General features: G+C 40.2%; 1 protein-coding gene across 6 annotated transcripts in view; it reads left to right on the top strand.

Moving 5' to 3' along the window:
- Fam126a (family with sequence similarity 126, member A) overlaps positions 1 to 20,513 on the top strand; it is a 115,421-nt gene that overhangs the window by 21,205 nt on the left and 73,703 nt on the right. For all 6 annotated transcript variants that reach the window (XM_017321188.2, NM_001310471.1, XM_006535822.3 and 3 more), the window contains 2 exons: positions 9,473 to 9,551; positions 17,655 to 17,756. In XM_017321188.2, coding sequence (XP_017176677.1) covers positions 9,501 to 9,551; positions 17,655 to 17,756 — 153 coding nt within the window. In that variant the 5' untranslated portion in view covers positions 9,473 to 9,500. The remainder of the gene's footprint in view (positions 1 to 9,472; positions 9,552 to 17,654; positions 17,757 to 20,513) is intronic.

Genomic DNA, 20,513 nt, shown 5'->3' with positions numbered 1-20,513 from the left:
GTTAGTAAAGGCCATCCAAATTCCAACACAATTCTTCCTAGAGATGGAAAGGACAGTTGTGTCTAGGTAGCCAACGTAGTTAAAAGCCCCTGAATGATAAAAGAGCTGCTGGAGGGATCACCATTCTTCATCTCAAATTGTATTACAGAACTAACTATAGTATTAAAACCAGTGTGTTATTAGCATTAAAACAGACATGTTGATCAATCCACTCAAATTGCAGACCCAGACAGAAGGCCTATGGATACCTGAATGTTGACAAAGATGCAAAACAGACAAACAAACAAACAAACTGGAGAAAAACCAGAATCTTCTTTGAATGGTACTGGTACACTTGGATGGCTGCATGTAGAAGAATGCAGATAGGTCCATATTTATCACCTTTCACAAACCTCAACTCCAAATGAGTTAAGGATCCCAACGTAAGACCTGGTACCCTAGATCTTATAGGTGGAAAAATGGAGACTAGTCTTAAACTCATCAGCACGGAAAAGACTTTCTGAATAGCACACCAATGACATAGGCACTAAGAACAACATTTAATGAATAGGACCTCATGAAGCTGAAGATACTCAGTTTGGCAAATGGTATCATCCTTTAGGTAAAGCAGCAGGCTACAGAGTTGGAAACAATCTTTGTACATCCAATAGAGCAGTGGTTCTCAATCTGTGGGTTGCAATCCCTTTGGGGGAGTTGAACGACCTTTCCACAGGAGTCACCTATGACCGTCCTGTATATCAGATGTTTATATTATGATCATAGCAACAAAAGTAATTTCATGTTTGGGGTCACCACAACCTAAAGAACTGTATTGAAGGGTCACAGCATTAGGAAGTTTGAGATACACTGCAATAGGAATATATAAAGTACATATAAAGAATTAAAAATAAAAAAAACCTGGGCATCAAGAAAAATAGTCCAGTTTTAAAAATGGGCCACAGAACTAAGCAGAAAGTTCTCAAGAAGAAACACAGATGGCTGAGGAACACAGATATTGAACATCCTTACTCATTAGAGAACTGTCATTAAAACTACTTTGAGATTGAGTGGCCAAATTAATGACCAAAATCAATAACACAAATGACAGTTCATGCTGGTGATGATGTGGGGGAAGGGGAAATCTTACTTATTGCTGGTGGGAGTGCAAGTTTGTACAGTCACTATAGAAATTAGTTTGGTGGTGTTGCGGTAAATCTCCAACCCAAATATGCCCCGGCAATGAAAACACGATACAGTTATTATGAATACATGCTGTGTGCCTAGATTGGGCAGATCTACCGCTATACTACCATCTTCCACATCTATGAGACCTCTTAGAACTTGCGGTTTCTCCAGGCCATGTGCTTCTGTTCAGCTTTTCTTCGTCTTCCTCCTCCTCTGCAACATCTCCCTCTTCCATTTTCTTCTCTCTCCATACCTTCTGCTCCACCTTCTCTTTTATCTGCCCAATCATCAGCTGTCCCTTACTTTACAAATTAAGGTGGGAAGCAGGTTTATAGGAAATCACCTGAGTGCTGACTCTTGTTTACAGCCACTCACAAGAGAATGGAATTAACATCAGATATAATTAGCCCCAGAGCTATCCACAACATTTCCCCCTTTCTGTCCAATTAAAAGACGATTTTATCTCAGATATAATTGAACATAACTGTTCTTATTTTGTAATTTATAAAGTACAAGAGACCTAACACCCAGTCCATCATCTTTGTTATTAAATAGACCCTCTGTCATCTATCCTTACTTAAAGACTCCTCTATACCTGGCTATGTCTTGTCTTTAGATTGAATGCCATCTGAAACCATCCTCTCAAATCTGTTTCTCTCAAAGTATAAAGCCTGGGTTGGCTAAGAGACTATGTAGTTTTTCAACCCCATCAGAAATCCAAGAATGACTGATTTCAACTGAAAATATATAGGAAGCCTAACACAGCTTCCAAAATTTAGCCAATTTATAGAAACCACTGATCACATGGACAGTCCCTTACTTCAACATGATGGAGCATCGGTCTTCAGCCTACTGGCCATGGTCATCTGACAGACTTAGAGAAACGGGAATATTAAGGACTAGCCTACTCTGTCTCTGCAGAATCAAGCTGTCCTAACCTGTAATTGTATCCTTTCTTTGGACAGTTATTATGTCTGTAGATGAAAAGAGGCAATTCTTGCCTAGTGGCTGTTTTGCCACAATTGGAGTAACTCAAAGATGCTCAGTTTCTTCTTTGAATCCAAGACAGGGAAAGCTGTCAGGAGCAGACTTGTCTCAACAACAACTGAATAAATCATTATTAAACGTCACATTCTGTGGACTTCTGATGTTTTTGAAAACCAACCATCTATGTGAAGTAATCTAACTACACTCAGCCATTTCTAGTTAAATAACTGAAAACACCCTAACAATAAACTAAGAGCCATGAATTTCCTATTTGGCTCTTAACTCACAGGCTTAAACATCTCAGAACTATTATAATCACAGCAATAGAAGGACTGGGTCTAAGCCCTGTACTTCAAAATTTTCAGTATCAAAGACAACCTATAATAATCACCCCTAGCCCCAAAGCTTAGGGAACTGGGATGATAACTCTTCATAACTTCTTCAAGCTGAATATGGGCGTTGAGATATTTTTGAAGGGAGGGGAAAGGTTAGGGAAATGTGGGAGTTAGTTGGCCTTAAGAAGGCCACACCAATGATTGTATTAGTCTCTGATGTCCGTGTCCTGACTGGATACAGATGAAAAACCAAGACATCAAGAGTTCAGGCAGGTCAGTTCAGTATGTCTGACGGTGAAATTCACCAAGGCTGTATATTCTGTAACATATAAATCTCAAAACAAAATTTTAGTATCATCAAGATAAACTTTGTTTGATTCTCTGGAATCTAATTCAGGGGATCTCCCTCTATCAGATCTGATCCATAGAACTCTGGAAGGTGTAAATACCTTAATCACCTTGTCCAAAAACACTAAGACAAAACCTTTTCCCCAAATCACATATCCTTCAGCCGAAACCAGGAAAACCTGTGGCTTGCCCTCTGTCCCAGAGGAACAATAATACCACAATACTCAAAATCACACACATTTTAGCCTATTTAGGCCTTTCTAATTTGTCATGTCAGAATTTAAACCCAAAATTTCCATGGGGCCCACATTAGACAGAATATGAGTCTCCTGCATGGTGGTTCCTCAGGAAGCTGGGAATCAATCTACCTCAAGGTCCAGCCATACCATTCTTGGGATGTAAAGGACTAGACACCCAGTTCTGTAGATCCTTGCTCATCCATTTTCACCAATGCTTTATTCACAATAGCTAAAAAATAAAAACAATCTCATTTTCCTTCAATTGAAAATAGATAATGAAAATATGGTACATACATACTATGGAATACTATTCAGGTGTAAAGAAAAATGAACTTTGCAGGTAAATGGGTAGAACTAGAAAAAGATGATATTGAACCAGGTAACCTAGAAAGATACATGAAAGATAAGTTCTCTCACTGGAGGTCCCTAGCTCCAAATCTTCAGATGCAAGTTACCTGTAGTAAGTACAGAAACCAGGAAAGTAAAACAGAACCATTTGCAGATTAGAGAGGCTGGGGAACAACAGAGGGAATGGCAGGGATTCAAGTCATCTGATCAGGGAAATAGGAAAGGAGGGCTCTTTAGCAAGAGGGAAGGGAAGAGGATAAAAATGATCTGAAAGGACGCTCTTTATGGAGGGGGAAGTAATATAAAAGGAAGAAGTAATATAAAAGGAAGTAATATAAAAGGAAGGTGAAATAACAATAAGGATGACTGAAAAAGCTACTCAGAAACATACTATTAACTATTCACCTGGAAAAAATCTATAATACATGTAATTGTGTATATTAGTATCATCTATAATTTTAATGAACTTTTCTTATATGGGTTAATGGTGCTCCCTTCAAGAGTCAAAGACCACCTCACAAATATCAGGCATGAGAAACACTCTTTTGAATTGTTGACCAGAACTGTCCAAGACACTCCTAAACTATTCAACCTATTGTTATTGTCCTTGATTGTTTCCCAGAGATAGAAGGTAAATTCTTTTGCTGAAGACACCATGTACTTCAGAAACAGAGCCCAGAGACCCTTGAACTTCAGCTGACCTGAATCCCTCCTTTTTCTGAGGGCTATCTTTCATGGAACCAGTAGGCATCATGTAAGCTTCTAAATAATGGACCCAACCAACAGTCTTACCCAGCTATAATGCCCAGGAACTACATCAACAACCAGCATGGCAAGATAACCCCAAGGGTGCAGTGCTGACACACTACCTTGGCAGTAACCAACAGTCTTCTACGTGTTCTTAAGACTTGCTCAGCAAGAGAGAAACTATGCCTGGTACTGGACACCTAGTTAACTACTAAGTACTAGTGACTCCACAGTTGTTAGAGGGAAATCCACAACCACTACTTTCTTTTTTTTTTATTAGATATTTTCTTCATTTACATTTCAAATGCTATCCCCAAAGCCCCCTATACCCTCCCCCTGCCCTGCTCCCCAACCCACCCACTCCCGCTTCCTGGCCCCGGCATTTCCCTGTACTGGGGCATATGATCTTCACAATACCAAGGGCCTCTCTTCCCATTGATGGCCGACTAGGCCATCCTCTGCTACATATGCAACTAGAGACTCAGCTCTTGGGGGGGGGTGTTTACTGGTTAGTTCATAATGTTGTTCCACCTATAGGGTTGCAGACCCCTTTAGCTCCTTGGGTACTTTCTCTAGCTCCTTCATTAGGGGCCCTGTTTTCCATCCAATAGATGACTGTGAGCATCCACTTCTGTATTTGCCAGGTATTGGCATAGACTCACAAGAGAGAGCTATGTCAGGGTCCTGTCAGCAAAATCTTTCTGGCATATGCAATAGTGTCTGGGTTTGGTGGTTGTATATGAGATGGATCCCCAGATGGGGCAGTCTCTGGATGGTCTTTCCTTCTGTCTTAGCTCCGAACTTTGTCTCTGTAACTCCTTCCATGGGTATTTTGTTCCCCATTCTAAGAAGGAACAAAGTATCCACACTTTGGTCTTCCTTCTTCTTGAGTTTCATGTGTTTTGCAAATTGTATCTTGGATATTCTAAGTTTCTGGGCTAATATCCCCTTATCAGTGAGTGCATATCATGTGTGTTCTTTTGTGATTCACAACCACTACTTTCTTAAACCAGCATAATCACCAACAACAATCTATAAACATTTGTCTTTATACTCAAATAAAGTTAGTGTAGTCCTCACCTCTCATCAAGGAAACTTCTCTTTCTCATACATGGAAATCACTACAGAAAACCACAACCCATCAGTATGCAAGATTGTAGAGCCTAGTCCCAATGGATATATCTACAAAACACTCCCAACCCAAGGCTTACAGAACTTGCAGAAAGGGTAGAAAGATTTTAAGAAGAGGATCTGGAAGTTTGCTGTGAGATGGTGTCTCTTAATAATATCAGAAGCTACATTCATATAAGGCTTACCAACATGACTGCTCAGACATGATCTGAAAAAGAATGACATCAATGGACATGCCAGTGTGGGCAGGGAAAAGCCCATAGGGCCTCACTGAACCTTACAAAGGGCTATAGGCAACTGAAGAAAGATGGGAACTGCAGAGATGATCTTTCTTAGGGAAGAGCACATCAATTGGCTGTCCAGTGTGAAAATGTGAACCCAGAAAACATACATACAAGTAACATTATACAGACTAAGCAGGTTATATTTAAGAATCTATCTATCTATCTATCTATCTATCTATCTATCTATCTATCTATCTATCTATCTATCTATCCATCTATCCATCCATGCATTCAGTAACTAATGAAAGAAGAGTCCATGAATTTGAAGAAGGAAAGGGATATAGGGGAGAGTCTGGAGGAAGGAAAGTAAAAGAAATTCTGGAATTATAATTTCAAAATTTTTCAAAAGTTAAAAATAATCACCTTGAAAGGATTTTTTTTTATTTTTGACCATGTATACATTTGGTTTCTTCAAAGCTTTACTTAAGCTGCAATTGACAAATACAGTTTGTGTATGTTGTACTCCAGAGGTAAAGGCAGCTGGATTATGAGTTTGAGGCCAGTCTAGACCAGACCCTGTCTCAAAAAAAAGATGTGCATGTTTATTATTATACTATGTTTCTGATTTTTGTTTGTTTGTTTGTTTGTTTCCTATTTTTGAGAAAAAGTCTTGCTATGTAACCCAGACTTACTTTAAATTCTCTATGCAACCCAGGCTGGCCTTGAATTTTCCTATCTCATCCTCCCAAGTGCTGGTACTACAGGGTTGACCAATATATTTTGACATGTCCACATTGTAAAGTGATGAAATCAAACAGATTAAGACTTGCACCACTTCACATACTTGTTTTTGTATGTGTGGTGAGAACCTTTCATACCTGCTCTCTTGACAGTTTTCATGTATGCCGAGTGGAAAGATGGAATGCACTCTCCTTGTCCAGCATCCTCATTGGTCATTTCCATGCTACTCTGTTTCTGATCTTCAGGTTGGCTTATTTCTTAACATAGTATCCTCCAGGCACTGGGTTGACTTTGTAATATAAAACTATTATGGGTTCTGAGTGTTGTCATGCACACTGTAATCTCAGCACTTGGGAAACTTAGGCAAGAGAATGGCTAAGAGTTTGATGTCAGTCTGTGTTACATAATGAGTTTAAATCCAGTCTGAGCTACATAGCAAGACACTGTCTTAGAAATAAACAGCAAGGGAAAAAAGCTTATAGAAGGAAGTGTCCTTTGGGTTTATGGTCTCAGACATATAGGACTCTTATCACAGTCATGGTAGGAAACATGGCAGCGGCCAGTCAATGGTGCTGGAGCAATAGCTGACAGCTCACATCTCAATCCACAAACAAGAGTAGAAAGTTAACTTAAAATGGCAGGAGTCTTCCTTCCTCAGAGCCATGCCTCTTAGTTCTCCCCAAACAGCCATGAACTGGAGACCAAGTGTTCAAATGCCAGAGATTTATGGGGAACATCTTATTCAAACTCACACTGGTATTATCAGTCTTTCATTCTAGCTATATTTGGGGTGTGTGTGTGTATGTGTGTGTGTGTGAGAGAGGGGGGGAGGGAGAGAGAGGGATAGAGAGAGACTTCCTTGATGACTAGCAAAGTTGAATACTCCTTTCTCATTTGTTAAGTTTCTGCCTGGTTAAGTGGTGGTCTTTTTTTCCTATTGGGTTTTCTGCTTTTTTCTTAAATTGGTCTTTATTATATTCTGATATGGGACTTTCAGTTGCGTATGTACATTATGAGTTGAGTTGAAAATAATTTCTTCTACTCTATAATGTTGCCTGAGCCTTTTAGTGGTATCTTTTGAGGAATAAATAATTCGTTTGTTTGTTTGAGACAGGGTTTCTCTGTGTAGCCCTGGCTATTCTGAACTCACCCTGTACACCAGGCTGGCATCAAGCCTTGAGATCTACCTGCCTCTGCCTCCCAAGTGCTGGGATTAAAGGCTTGCCACCACTGCTCAATTAGAATAAAAAATTGTTACATTTAGTGATATGCAATGTATTCTTCTCTCACCTATGATAGTCCTTTGTGCCTTTGATTTAGGAGATCTATCCCTATTCCAACATTATAAAGGTCCTTTCTTACTTTTGTTGTTGTTAGATCTATAGTTCAACTAGAAATGGGCTCTGCATGTAATGTGATCTAGGCCATCATGGCTAGCTGTGACTGGCTTTCTCCCTCCCTCCCTCCCTCCCTCCCTCCCTCCCTCCCTCCCTCCCTCCCTCCCTCCCTCCCTTTCTTTCCTTCTTCTGCCCACTCAGCTGTCCAGTTGGCCTAGCCACATTTATTTTAGAGATTGTCCTTCCCTCACAGAATTGAGACCATGTATTCTGTGGTCCTCATGTGTTCTGTGATATTCACAAATGGCCGTGTATTTGTAGGTCTGCTTCTGTTAGCATATTATTCTGTCCTCAGAGAACACTATGCTAATTTTGAGTTTGTTAGGTTCTACAGTAAATTCTGCTATCTGAAGTCCAGGTCTTCCAGCTCTGTTGTTTTCAAGGCCTTGACTATCCTGTACCTTTTGCACATCCTATTGATATCTTCTTAATAGCATCAAAATTGATCTTAATCTTAACTGCATTTCTTTTGAATTTTCATGAAAATCTTACCATCCCTATTATTTGCAATGCTATATTGAGGCCAATTCCTGATACCTTTTTATTATTTATTAAGCAGTAGAATATAAAAAGAAAACATCTGTATCTACATATCCTCTGTTTCACAAATAAATACAAAAGGCTATATAATGGATATATAATGTCAGTAGGTAGAGGTGGGAAGAAAATGAGTAAGAATGTAAAGTAGCTTAAAGCCTATGATTACAGCACTGCTGAAACAGGAAGGTTGTACATCTGAGGGCAGCCAGTCTATAGAGTATAACCCTCTCTGAGAAATAACCAGCCAACTGGCCAACTGGCCAACCAGCCAACCAGCCAACCAGCCAACCAACTAGCCAACCATCCAGCCTACCAACCAGCCAACCAACCAGCCAGCTAACCAGCCAGCCAACCAGCCAGCCAGCCACCCACCTAAGGCAAAACAAAACCAAAACAGCCCAGCAACAACATGAAAGGGTGTAGTTAACTAAAGCAAAGGATAAAGTTAATGGAGACTTGCCTTTTTGGTAGACAGAGCAGAAACTTTGCTATCAACTTTATTAGAGTCAAAAGAGAATTTTCCCCAGTCTTGACATTTGAAGATGTGATTCCCCCTCGCCCCCTGTTGACTTTTAAAGGCAGTATCTGATCTAGCAGTGCTTTGGGTAATATTTGAACATAATTCCAAACCCGCTTATCTAGACAGTTCTATAAAATACAAGGCACAGTACAAATGTGTGTTTTTCTGATACTCTTGACTTGATAATGGGCTTCTTTTTATTAAAAGATAAGCTATGCATCACTCAAGTCACCATGGATTAATTTATTTGTTGGCAAGAACATGTATTTTTCCTTTAGGGTTGTCTATAGACTTTGAAAGACAGTGGGACCCAGGTTATGCGAGTTTGTGGTGTTCTTTATTACTGAGTAAGAACACTATTGCCAGGCTCCATAATAAGTGTTTTTAGTTGCAGAATAAAATTTAATCCAAGAAACAGTGCCTTGCAATAGGATGTGTAGTTAACAAATCTTTTGAAGTCTTTTTCACAAGTTTAAGATGATCATGTTTGAAATTATACAATCAAAAGTAAAGAATGTTTGAATATTTTACAACTGGCATTTCTGAAAGCTGAATGAAAATTGTAGAGGCAGTTTTATTATTTTATGTTATTTACACTTTTGTTAGAATTTTGCGTTAAGGTTTGCCTATGGGCATTGCAACTAATTTCCCAAGTAAGGAGTAACTAGCTGCAGGAACAACTCTGTACAAAGTATTAAGACTGAAATAAAATTAATTCAAATATTTCATACTTTTCTGTGTTCATTTTCAGGTTGAAGGTTTGAAACAAATGTGGAAAGATGTTCACCTCAGAGATAGGAGTTGTGGAAGAATGGCTGTCAGAATTTAAGGTAATAACAACTCTTCTAATACAGAAATTTTATCCTAAACAAATTTTGTCTGGGTTTAAATTCTAATGGTGTTTTTATATTTTATATGCCCCACATGCTAAATCATCTGTGGGGAAAGAATATTATACTGTGTCGCAGTAGGGAGCACTTATTGCATAGTAATCTTTTGTGGACGATTAATTCCTTTTTCCCAAGTGACTCAAAGAGCTTATTCATCTGTTTATTCTCTTCCTTCCATGTGACATTACCATGGCCATGAATGTTGATGTCACCCTAGTGGCCATCAGTGACCCATTGTCAGAAATGAAGGGAAGTAGTGGAACTGGACATGGTTGACAGATAGTAGAAGGCAGCAAGGTATTTCCTTAATCTTCACCAAGAGGTCTTTTTCTAGAAGGCTGACCTAGGAGCTGTGAGAGTAGAGTTAATCTTTGACTCATTGGTGAAGAAAATAAGATTAGCTTTGTGGTCTCATGAACTCTTCTCTATGGTAGCTAAACTGTCTTCCTTAAACCAGCTGGCTTTTTTCTCCTGTCCTCGTGGGGCACTTCATAATCCTAAAGCACAGACATGAAGAGATTGGGCAGCAAATGTCCTGTGGATTTTATCTGGACTAATGAGCCCAGACATCAGGGACAGATTTACAATCCAATAGCACTAAGTTTCCTGGCTTTCTGCAGGGAAGGAGATGATTGCCCAACAACAGTGACATCACCAAACAAAGGAAAAGATAAAATTTGGATAGCATTTGGAGAAGAGGCATTTTAGGTGAAATTTAAATAAAGCCATATTTTGATAGTTTCATACCAAAGCAGGACTGTGTGTAATGTAATGAGTTTTACATCTAGTCTGGACTTGCAAGTGGACTCAGGATCCTGCTGTCTTGGTCTGAAGCCTTCATCTGTGATGGAAACCAAGGCTTCTCCTCCTCGGCAGTGATTTAAACTCTGGACAGGAGGGGCATGTGTCGTTCTTACTGATACACGTTCAGATGACAAAGTCTGTGATTTCAGACAGGGATTCTCAGTACGTAAGAGTACAGTAGTAGTCACTCAGAGGAGTTGTTCCTATACTCCAGGTGCTAAGCAACCATGGGAGAAGCTGTGAATCCGGTTAACTGCTGGCTTTATCTGCAGCTTTTGTCTAGTCCTCGTGAACACCAGATAGGCTTTGTTACTTTCTTAGAATCTATTGCCACCAACTGAGTGTGCTTCTTTGGACTTCTCAATTCACCACGAAGCAGTGTGGAATGTAGAAAAGTACACTATTTGACACTTTTTGCAAATTTTAATATTTGGATTAAATATAATATGTACATCCCTCTTGTCAAATTTGTAATGGTCATTCAAGGAGTTTTTAAGCTTCTCCTCTTCTTCAAAGGTGTTTATATGTTTTGCGTACATTGTCATGATTTCGGAGTGAGGGCCAGTTGATGGAACTTTTCTGCTTTAACTGTTGAGTACCATTTTTTTTTTTTTGTAGACCATTCTTATGTCAAAGGTGGAAAAGCCAACATAGCCAGTTACTGATTCCTTAAGAATCACTTAAGGGGAGTGTGCAGAGAAGAGTGTTAAATACTGGCCATGGGGGAGGGGGCAATGATTATGACAAATGTTTAAAACCATAGTGCCTGTGCTAGTTCTGTTTAGTTCACTTTGATACAAATGTAGTCATCTGAGTAGAGGAATCCTTGATTGAGAAAATGCCTCCATAAGATCAGGCTGTTGAATCAGGCCTAGTGGCTCATGCCTTTAATCCCAGCACTCAAAAAGCAAGAGGCAGGCAGATCTCTGTGAGTTCAAGGCCAGCCTGATCTACAAAGTGGGTTCCAGAATACCCAGGGCTACATAAAGAAACCCTGTCTCAAAAACCAAAATCCAACCCAAAACAAAAAAAATTGGACTGTGGTTCAGTCTATAGAGAATTTTCTTAATTAGTTATTGATGGGGAAGAACACAGCCCATTGTGAGTGGTGCTATCTCTGGACTGAATGCCCTGGGTTCTATAAGAAAACAGGCCGAGCAAACCATGTGGACCAAGCCAGTAAGAAGCATGCTTCCATGGCCTCTGCATCAGCTCCTGCCTCCATTTGGAAGTGTAAGCCAAATAAACCTTTCCTCCCCAACTTGCTTTGGGTCGTGGTGTTTATCACAGAGATAGGAAACCCTAAGATAATGCCTATCTGCTAATTCTTTCCCATTCCTCCTGTAGTGCTGAGATATCAAGGGGATGCACTAGGGAGGACAGAGAGGGCAGGCTGCAGTATTGGCAGTTGTGTGTTCTGGTGTCTGAGGGAACAGAGTAGTTGTCTGGTTAGCAAGAAGATGCAGAGGTGACTTGTACAAGAGCTAGCTGGAGAGGCTTCATTGGCAGATTAGTGCCATCGAATACATAAGTACATATATTAAGGATATGAGAATTTGATTTTGCTTTGTCTGAGAAAGGCACTGCAAAACCTGGAACGGAGATTGTCGATAAGAAATCAAGGAGTGGGGTTAGACCAGAGTTGGAAGACTGGGTGGGAAGCATGGGTTCTAAAGATGTGTCAGATACGCATGTGCATGTGTACATTTCTTGGTGCTGTGCTTAGAGGACCTTGTAGGTAGTGCACCCTCTCGCATAGCAATATAGCAAGCACCAAGTCTTGCTTTACTAAATACTGTCTTCCACTAAAAGAAACTAAGAGTATGAAAGCATAAAGGCTTCATCTAAGTAATGCTTTGTCATTAGGATGCATTGCTGTGGCATATCAACATTTTGTAAAGTTTAAAAATTTAATATAAAGATAAGGAAACTTTTCCAATGGGAGAGGGATTGATGGAATCCTAGGCCACATGAAACAAAAAGCAATGGTGTAATTCCTTCTTCCCTCCTCAAATTAAATTCACCAAAATTCCAATCAGTTTGTTTCTGTGATGCTATGATGTTTAAATGCCTTCAAATTTGTATTGTTACCAAGTCAAGGAGTTTCCTATCCCTTGCTTAATTTGGTGAGCATTCTGCAGTATGTTAATGTGTGTTGCACTCAGCTGTTGGTTTGATAAAGAAATCGAGATTATCAGCAGTAAACCAAGTAACACAAGGTACAAGAATGCGTGGGAACAAATATTCTTTTTTTTTTTTTTTTTTTTTTTGGTTTTTTGAGACAGGGTTTCTCTATAGCCCTGGCTGTCCTGGAACTCACTCTGTAGACCAGGCTGGCCTCGAACTCAGAAATCCGCCTACCTCTGCCTCCCGAGTGCTGGGATTAAAGGCGTGGGCCACCATGCCCGGCTAGGGAACAAATATTCTAAGTGCTCTTGGAATGAGGCTACCTTTTCAAATTATTGTGATGTGATACTATGTGTTTTAGTTAAACATTTTAAGACAGGAATTTTGTTTGGATTTTTAATTTTCATGTACATGTATACATGCGGAAAAAAGCTTCTTATACCTTGGAGGTGGCTGTGCCACCGCTGGCTCCTGGGACCCGGTGTGGATTCTGGGCTGAGACTCTGCTCCTCTAGAAGGATAGCAAGAACTCTTAACTGCTGGCTGTCTGTCCAGCGCCCACTCTCCTTTTTGTGTTTTGTTTATTTTTTAAAGACAATCCCATTTTTGGCCCTTTGGGGTTTTTGTTGTTTGTTTGTTTGTTTGTTTGTTTGAGTAGCACATCTTTGGCAACATCATTGTAACTGACTGAGTGGGCAGAGAGTCAGCAACAGGTCATGGGTTCTCAGTTCTAGAAGCAGTTTACTGAGTAAATCATTACAGCTCAGTCAGTAGCATTACAAAGGTTGCCGTAGGTGCTGTGCCCTGGTCACAGTTTGAACTCCTCCTTTCGTAATCGAACTCAGCAGCCTCCAAAACACAGAGACAGTGTAGTTTGCTTCCTGTAAAACGTTATCCGAAAATGTACACACAATATAAACTCCTGTAAATTTTTTTCTAGTGGGCTGGATAGTTTGGGGGGAGGGTGAGGGTAGGGGGGTGTGAAGGTACTTGCCACCAAATTTGATGACCTGAGTTAGAGCCCAGAACCCACAGAGACAACTAATTCCTCTCACTGATTGTTCAGTGACTACACACACATACACACTAAATAATAAATAATAAGTAAATGTAAGAGTTTAAAATAAAATCTTGTGATTGGAGAAAAACATTCAGTCTCTGTACTAGCTAAGGTGTTGGTTGTATGTTCTAAGTAGACACTCATAGTCTCTGTACTAGCTAACTTGTTGGTATTATTCTCTAAGTAGACTAACAAAGTGACTAAACTAGGGTCTCATGAATAATTAATATTTTCAATGACTTATTTGTAAAAAAAAAGTTTCAGATTGCTTTGTGTATTTTATGTAGCAGATTCTAGGCTCCTAAGTTTTTCAATTTTCTGATACTCAATATATGGCTCAAAAATCCATTTTCATGTATGAAGCTGTTGAATGGGATTGTTCTCTTTATTGAATCTTCACCCATCTGCCTGTCTTCTTCCACCCAATCCATGTCACCTCCTTACATTTTAAAAGCCATCTGCCAAATGGTACTTAAGTATGAAGCATTCAACTTTTTTCTTAAAATTTCGTCTCCATTCTGCATTCAACAGCGTAAGAAACATGGTAATTGAGAAGGCCGACAGTTCTTGAGTTCATCTGGTCCTTAAGATTAGTTCTTCAAAGCACCATTTATTTTGTTTTAATTTTTATGTATTTATCTTATGCCTATGGGTGTTTTGTCTGCATGCATGTCTGTGTACCATGTGCATGTCTGGCACCTGCAAAAGCCAAAAGGGGAGGTGGGATCCCTTGGGACTGGAGTTATAGATAGCTGTGAGTCACTGTGTAGGCACTGAGAGTAGGAATCACCCCAGGTCCTCTGGAAGGCCAGTCAGGGTTCTTATGTTAAGCCATCTCTCTGTCTCCCTCGTGTAGCACCGTAAGCGCAGTAGTTATACCCTTCCCTTGTGTAGAAAGGTGACTTTCCTCACATACAAACCATGAGATAGTGAAGGCATTTTGAGCTGTATATGATGGCTGGTTTTGCCTCACTGGTTTTAAAGGCTTTCTTTTCTTATTTATCAACAGAAGCCCCAGGATTCTGCGCTTCACAGAGTTTGAGATTTTAGAAAAGAGATGTACTTTTAACTCTGGCTATTTCTTTTTCTCTTTTAAAAATATTTTACTTAATATTTATATGTGCATGTGTATTTTAATCAACCCTTCCCCACTTCTCTCCCCTGCAGTTCCTTTCCTATCCTTCCTTCTTACTTTTTCTCCTAATTTCATATGTTTTTTCTTCTAATCTTTAAAATTTTTTTTGAAATACTCACTGGGTCCATTTAGTTGTGCCTATATGTGTAGGATGTGGGACCATCTACTGGAGCATAGGTAGCCAGCCTCTTAGGGCCAGCATCCCTGAGAAAATTCACTTTCTCACACCCCGCAGCCATTAATTACTAATTGCTCCTCAGATGGGAGAGGGACTTCATGGGCCCCTCCCTCTCCCTGCTAGGACTTCAGCTGCTTGATCTTGTGCAAATCCTGTGCTGTCTCAGATGCTGTGAGTTCCCATGTGCAACTGAGGCATCATGTCTGACAAATATTGTTTCACTGCAGACATCCAGTCTCTCTGGCTCGTACAGTCATTGTTGGTGCTTACAGTGTTCACAAGTAAAACTTCCCTAGTAAGATGCATAAAGCCTTCCAGCACTGAGAACTAGGAAGTAAGGCAGCATCTAGGATGGTACAAGCTTGGCTTTTCCATGTCCTATTATGTAGATATCTGGTATCTTTAGCAGTAGGGTTTTACCTTAAGTTCTGGAGGATATCCAAGAGCAATAGCAAACAAAACAAAACAAAAAACAAAAACATACCCCAAAACAAACCAAACAAAAATCACCCCTCCCCCAAACCAACCACCAACAAACAACAAAAACCCAAGAACAGAAAAATTAACCCTGGAATTAGGAGGGGAGTTGTCTATGTGACCCTATTAAGTAACAGCTCAAAAGGGGGTAGCTCATACACCTTAGGGGGCTGTCGTCATTCTCCATTATAAGGTAGCTCATTTTATATATGCAGGTGTATGTGTTTACATTTGAGGAGGTTTCTATGGTAGGTTTCCATAAAGGCCTTTAGTGTTGGAAGAAATGGGGTGAGGGATGGGAGGACAGGGTCAGAGAGGGAGATGGGAAGGATAATAACCCTGAAGCCTGTGGCTTCATACTTTATGTGCTCACATAGACTCCATAGTGTGCTTCACTTGCTGTGTAGATTAAATCGTGTGCTTTGCACATACCTTTAGGCTTGCTTTAATGAGATTCGACAGCTGATGCTGTTATATAAATTTCTCCAGTATTAGGTTACTCTTGATTACATGACAGAAATGGAATGTGGCCTGGAGGTCTTTGTTTCTCTGCCTTCCGGAGCAGGGCATGGGAGCTGCTTTTGCTGTTGTGGCTGTTGCTGCTATTGTTCTGGAGAATGGTGGCAGGCTTCCAAATGCTTCACATTTACTCACCATGCTGGGAAACAAAGCCCTTATTAAATCAGAAAGACCTAGTCACTTACATGTCTTCAGGCAAAATAGGACCTGGTTTTAAAGAGTCCAGACAATGTTAGTTTCAATTCTTTCTGTCCCTCAGTGCTCTCCCAGCAAAGGTCTGAGGCTGAGGCTTTCTGTTGAGTGATGGGGATGGAGAGGGGAAAAGACAGCTTTCCCTTGGGAAGAAAGTGAAGTAAGAATGAATCAAATAACCCTGCTGTAAGAAGCGATACAGCTTAATTTTCTATGCATACTTATGCACACGTAAAACTGTGTATTGTAGCCACAGCCCATGTTAAATCATGAAATACTTGGTTATGGGATATGTGTGATCTGGTGCGTGTCTTAGCATGGCTGTTAGGAGTCTTTGAGATGCTGTCTGTTGTGGGAGTGAGTGAGCAGTGATGGGGAGACAAACACTGCTAATGAGATAAGCTCTAAAGGATACGTTTTATTATTGTTACAGTAAATTTTCTCTTCAGTTTTTTCCTGTCACCTTTTCACCCATGCTTTTGAGTTACTACTGAGAGTCTCTGTCTCCATTCCTCTCTCTGAGCTGAAGAAGTAGTGCCAACAGGCTGTGGTTGATGGTCTGTATTTTAACTGGCATTAGCAGAATTAATTTGTGGAAGTACAGTTCCGAGTTTCCCAGTTCTGAGGAGTCTATGTATTTTGCCCCACCTGCAGTTTAGACTCATCTCTGGCAGTAGCATGGAACTCAGGAGTATTTGGACCCGGTGGCCTGTGGTGTACATGTTAGACACATTAGCACATCCTCATGGACCTAAGGAGATCTATCACTCCTGATGCTCTGAAGGCGGAACTGTCTTTACATGTGGTTCAATATTGTTTCTGATCTAAACCGGCAGTTAAAGATGAAGTTTTCTCATTTGAATGTCTATAAATGTGTGGGCTGCATGCGTGTGTTCATGGGTGTTTGCATGTGTGTGGGTGCACTTGCACATGTGGGAGTGCATGTGTAGGTCCACAGTTGAGACTGAGTATCTTCTTTGATTACTTTGCACTTAACTAATGGAGGCAGGGTCTCTGGTTGAACACGGAGCGCACCATTGGCTAGTCTAGCAAGCCAGCTTCCCTTGGTAATGTCCTGTCCCCGCCTCCAGAGTACTGGGACTAAAGTCAGCACCATGCCGGCCCAGCTTTGATGTGGGACCTGGGAATCCTAATTCTGCTCTGCACGCTTGTGCAGCAAGTGCTTTATGTACCGAGCCATTGCCCTGATTCCAATCACGAGTTCTGATGGTGATTGACCCTATTGGTAATAAAAGAATAAAACTTTTTTTTAAATTTGCTATTGTTGAGTTATAATCTATATCACATAAAATTCACTGTCTTAAGTGAGAATGCAGGGTTAATTTTATTTTATTTATTTTTGTTCTTGTTCTTTTGATATTTTTATAAAGTTGTACCAAACACCAGCATGGAATTCTGGAAACTATGTCTTTTAGTCAGTCTTTCTTTGTTTCCTTCCTTCTGTGTTAATGACCAATATATACTAATTTTCTTTTGTATGAATTTGTCTGATTTAGAATTTCATAAAAATAATTTTTTTAATTTGTTTAGACACTCCCAGAAACATCTTTGCCAAATTATGCCACAAATTTGAAAGACAAGAGTTCTTTAGTTACATCTCTCTATAAAGTTATCCAGGAGCCACAGAGTGAGGTAAGTACATTACAGTTTGTATGAATAATATTCAGTTGATTATTTTTATTTAAACATAAAATATAACATACATGTGTAAGGTAAGAAAATGTATATATTTGCAAAACAAGAATAAAATTAATTTCAGTGTATCATTCTCCAGAATGAAAACTAGAATCCTTACTGTATCCCCAAATCCATCTTTCTCCGTGTTCTCCTTCTGTATGTCTCTGAGTCTCCATAGCCTTGGAACGTCTAAGTCGTGCAAATAATCTTTTTTCTTCAGCAAATATTGATGTGCCTGCTATAAGCCATTACTATGGTGGACATTAGGGGCTCAAAGAGCAGTGATCTTCATCATAAGAGAAAGGTGAGAGAGACTGAGTAACCATGCAGAACTGCGTCTTTCTATGGTTTGCATGGTCGTTACCTCTAAGAGTCATCTGGGAATGTACTTACCACTGTAGCAAATACTAAGAAATGGGCCTGGTGGCCGGAGAGATGGCTCAGCAGTTAAGAGTACTCACTGCTCTTCCAGAGGTCCTGAGTTCAATTCCCAGCAACTACATGGTGGCTCACAACTATCGGTAATGGGATCCAAAGCACTCTTCTAGTGTGTGTCTGAAGACAGCTGCAGTGTACTCATATAAATAAAAAATAAATAAATCTTTTTAAAAAGAGAGAAAGAAATGGGCCTGGGATATGGTTCAGTGGGAGAGCTCTTGCCTAGCATACACTAGGTCCTGGGTTCAGTTGTTAGCATAACGAGCAGGAGAAAACACTGGGACGAATATGGGGTTGGTGCTGTTCGCAAGGTGAGTTTGGCTTCCTTAGCTTTCTTACCTGTCTGTCTTTTGTTGTGAGGTGATGTTTTGGTCTTAGGCTACTCAATCTGCAGAGCTGGGAAGGAATGCATTCTTTATAAGTTACCAGGTGTCATAGCAACAACAACAACCAAAACACCAGGCCAGGGACAAATACAGCTTTTCCATGTAGCAAGTAAAACAAACACTCCTAGCAGCAGGGAAGTGTAGGAGATTGGAGGTGCAAAGCATTCGCTGAATTTTGCCGTTTGGTCTGCTAGTGCCTTTCCTGTTCTGGGACTAGAAGGAGACAGCTCTGGAGTAGATAGAAAGGAGATAACTTGCATAATTCCTTTTGTTTTTGAGTTTAGGAAAAGATGTGACAGGTTTAAAGTCAATCTCAATCTCTGTCTCTCTGTCATCTGCCTCTGTCTCTCTGTCTGTCATCTGCCTCTGTCTCTCTGTCTGTCATCGGCCTCTGTCTCTCTCTCTGTCTGTCTCTCATCCCCACCCCCCTTTCTCAGCAGGGTCTTACTTTGTAACCCTGGCTGTCCTAGAACTCACTATATAGTCTAGGCTGGCCTCAAATTCATGGAGAGCCATCTACCCCTGCCTCTCCTGAACCCTGGCATTGCTGGCCTGCCACGAATCTCTATTCAGTGGTAGGTAACATATGTGGATCCATGGGCCTTTGCAACCAGACTGTGCACTCCAGGAGCTAGTGTTATTTGAGTAATTAATTTGTGTTGGCAGGAGTATAGAGTAGCCTAGACTCTACTTACTGTGCTGTGGCGTTCACTGTGAATGAGATTCTAGTGGGCTTAGAGATTTTCCCGACAGGCCATTAGACTTCATCTGGAGTAATTGAGTCAGAGTTGTGCTTGCCTTGTCTTTTCTTCACCAAGCTGCTTTCCTCTTTTTTCTTGTTGCCCAGGCTTCCTTTAGAAGCAGCACTGAACTTCCAACAAGTTTGAGCTGTGTTTTCATAGGGAAATATATTCCAAAATGTCACCGAGCCATTAGCAACCCAGCATGTTCAATCACCACCGTAAAATACATTCATGTTACCTAGGCCTGTATTTCTCACATTATATAGTATTGTTTTCTGACATTTGTAAACTTCAGCTCTTTCTCCTTTCTGGCTCTTATGTGTACTGTCCATCATGATCTTGCCTTTCTGTCTCCATTTCCTTATATGGAAAAGTGTGGCTAGTCATAGTCTACTTACAGTAGAGTGGGAATTGATCCTGTTTCTGTATAAATAGTGCTTTGCAAGCTGTAAAACATCAAACAGATGTTGGTGTTGATTTGTATCGGCTTTAAGTGAATAATTTTAATCTTTTTGCAACATGGTCTTTTTCTTTTCTTTAAATCTGTTTTCACTTAATTATGCTTTCATTAGGTAAAAGCTTTTAATTTTGGATTTAAAACTGGTCATAAAGACTTTGAGTATATTTTGATTACAGTTGATTATGTGTTCGTACAGAGTGTCTTAAATGAATTTTCTAGCAAGGTTTATAATTGAAAATGCTTGTTGAACTTAACAAGCTTCGTTATTGATTCAATTCAAGCTTGCTTGGGGATTTGGAAATGTGAGTGCTGGGGCACAGAGAGAGTATTGGAGCACAGAGCAGAGCCACTTTGTTCTGTTTGAGACAGTCGAACCTGTGCTTTCTAATGCCACCACCACTGTGAGGTGGAAAAAATACCCTATGAGTGAGTACTGCCAGAAGGTAGATAATTTTTTTTTTTTTTTAAAAAAAACAGGGTTTCTCTGTGACCTTCATTGTCCTGAAACTCACACTGGCTGGCCTCGAACTCACAGAGATTCACCTGCCTCTGCCTCTGCCTCTGCCCTCCCCCACCATCTGCCTCCCAAAGTGTTGGGATTAAAGGCATGCACCACTTTAAAAACAGTCTGCTTGTCTCATTTGCTTTTTTTTTTTTTTTTGCCACAGAGAATAGAACCCCCAGC

The sequence above is a fragment of the Mus musculus genome, chromosome 5 (assembly GCF_000001635.26).
Source record: "Mus musculus strain C57BL/6J chromosome 5, GRCm38.p6 C57BL/6J".
NCBI classification, from domain to species: domain Eukaryota; kingdom Metazoa; phylum Chordata; class Mammalia; order Rodentia; family Muridae; genus Mus; species Mus musculus.
This window is presented reverse-complemented; position numbering and strand designations above follow the sequence as displayed.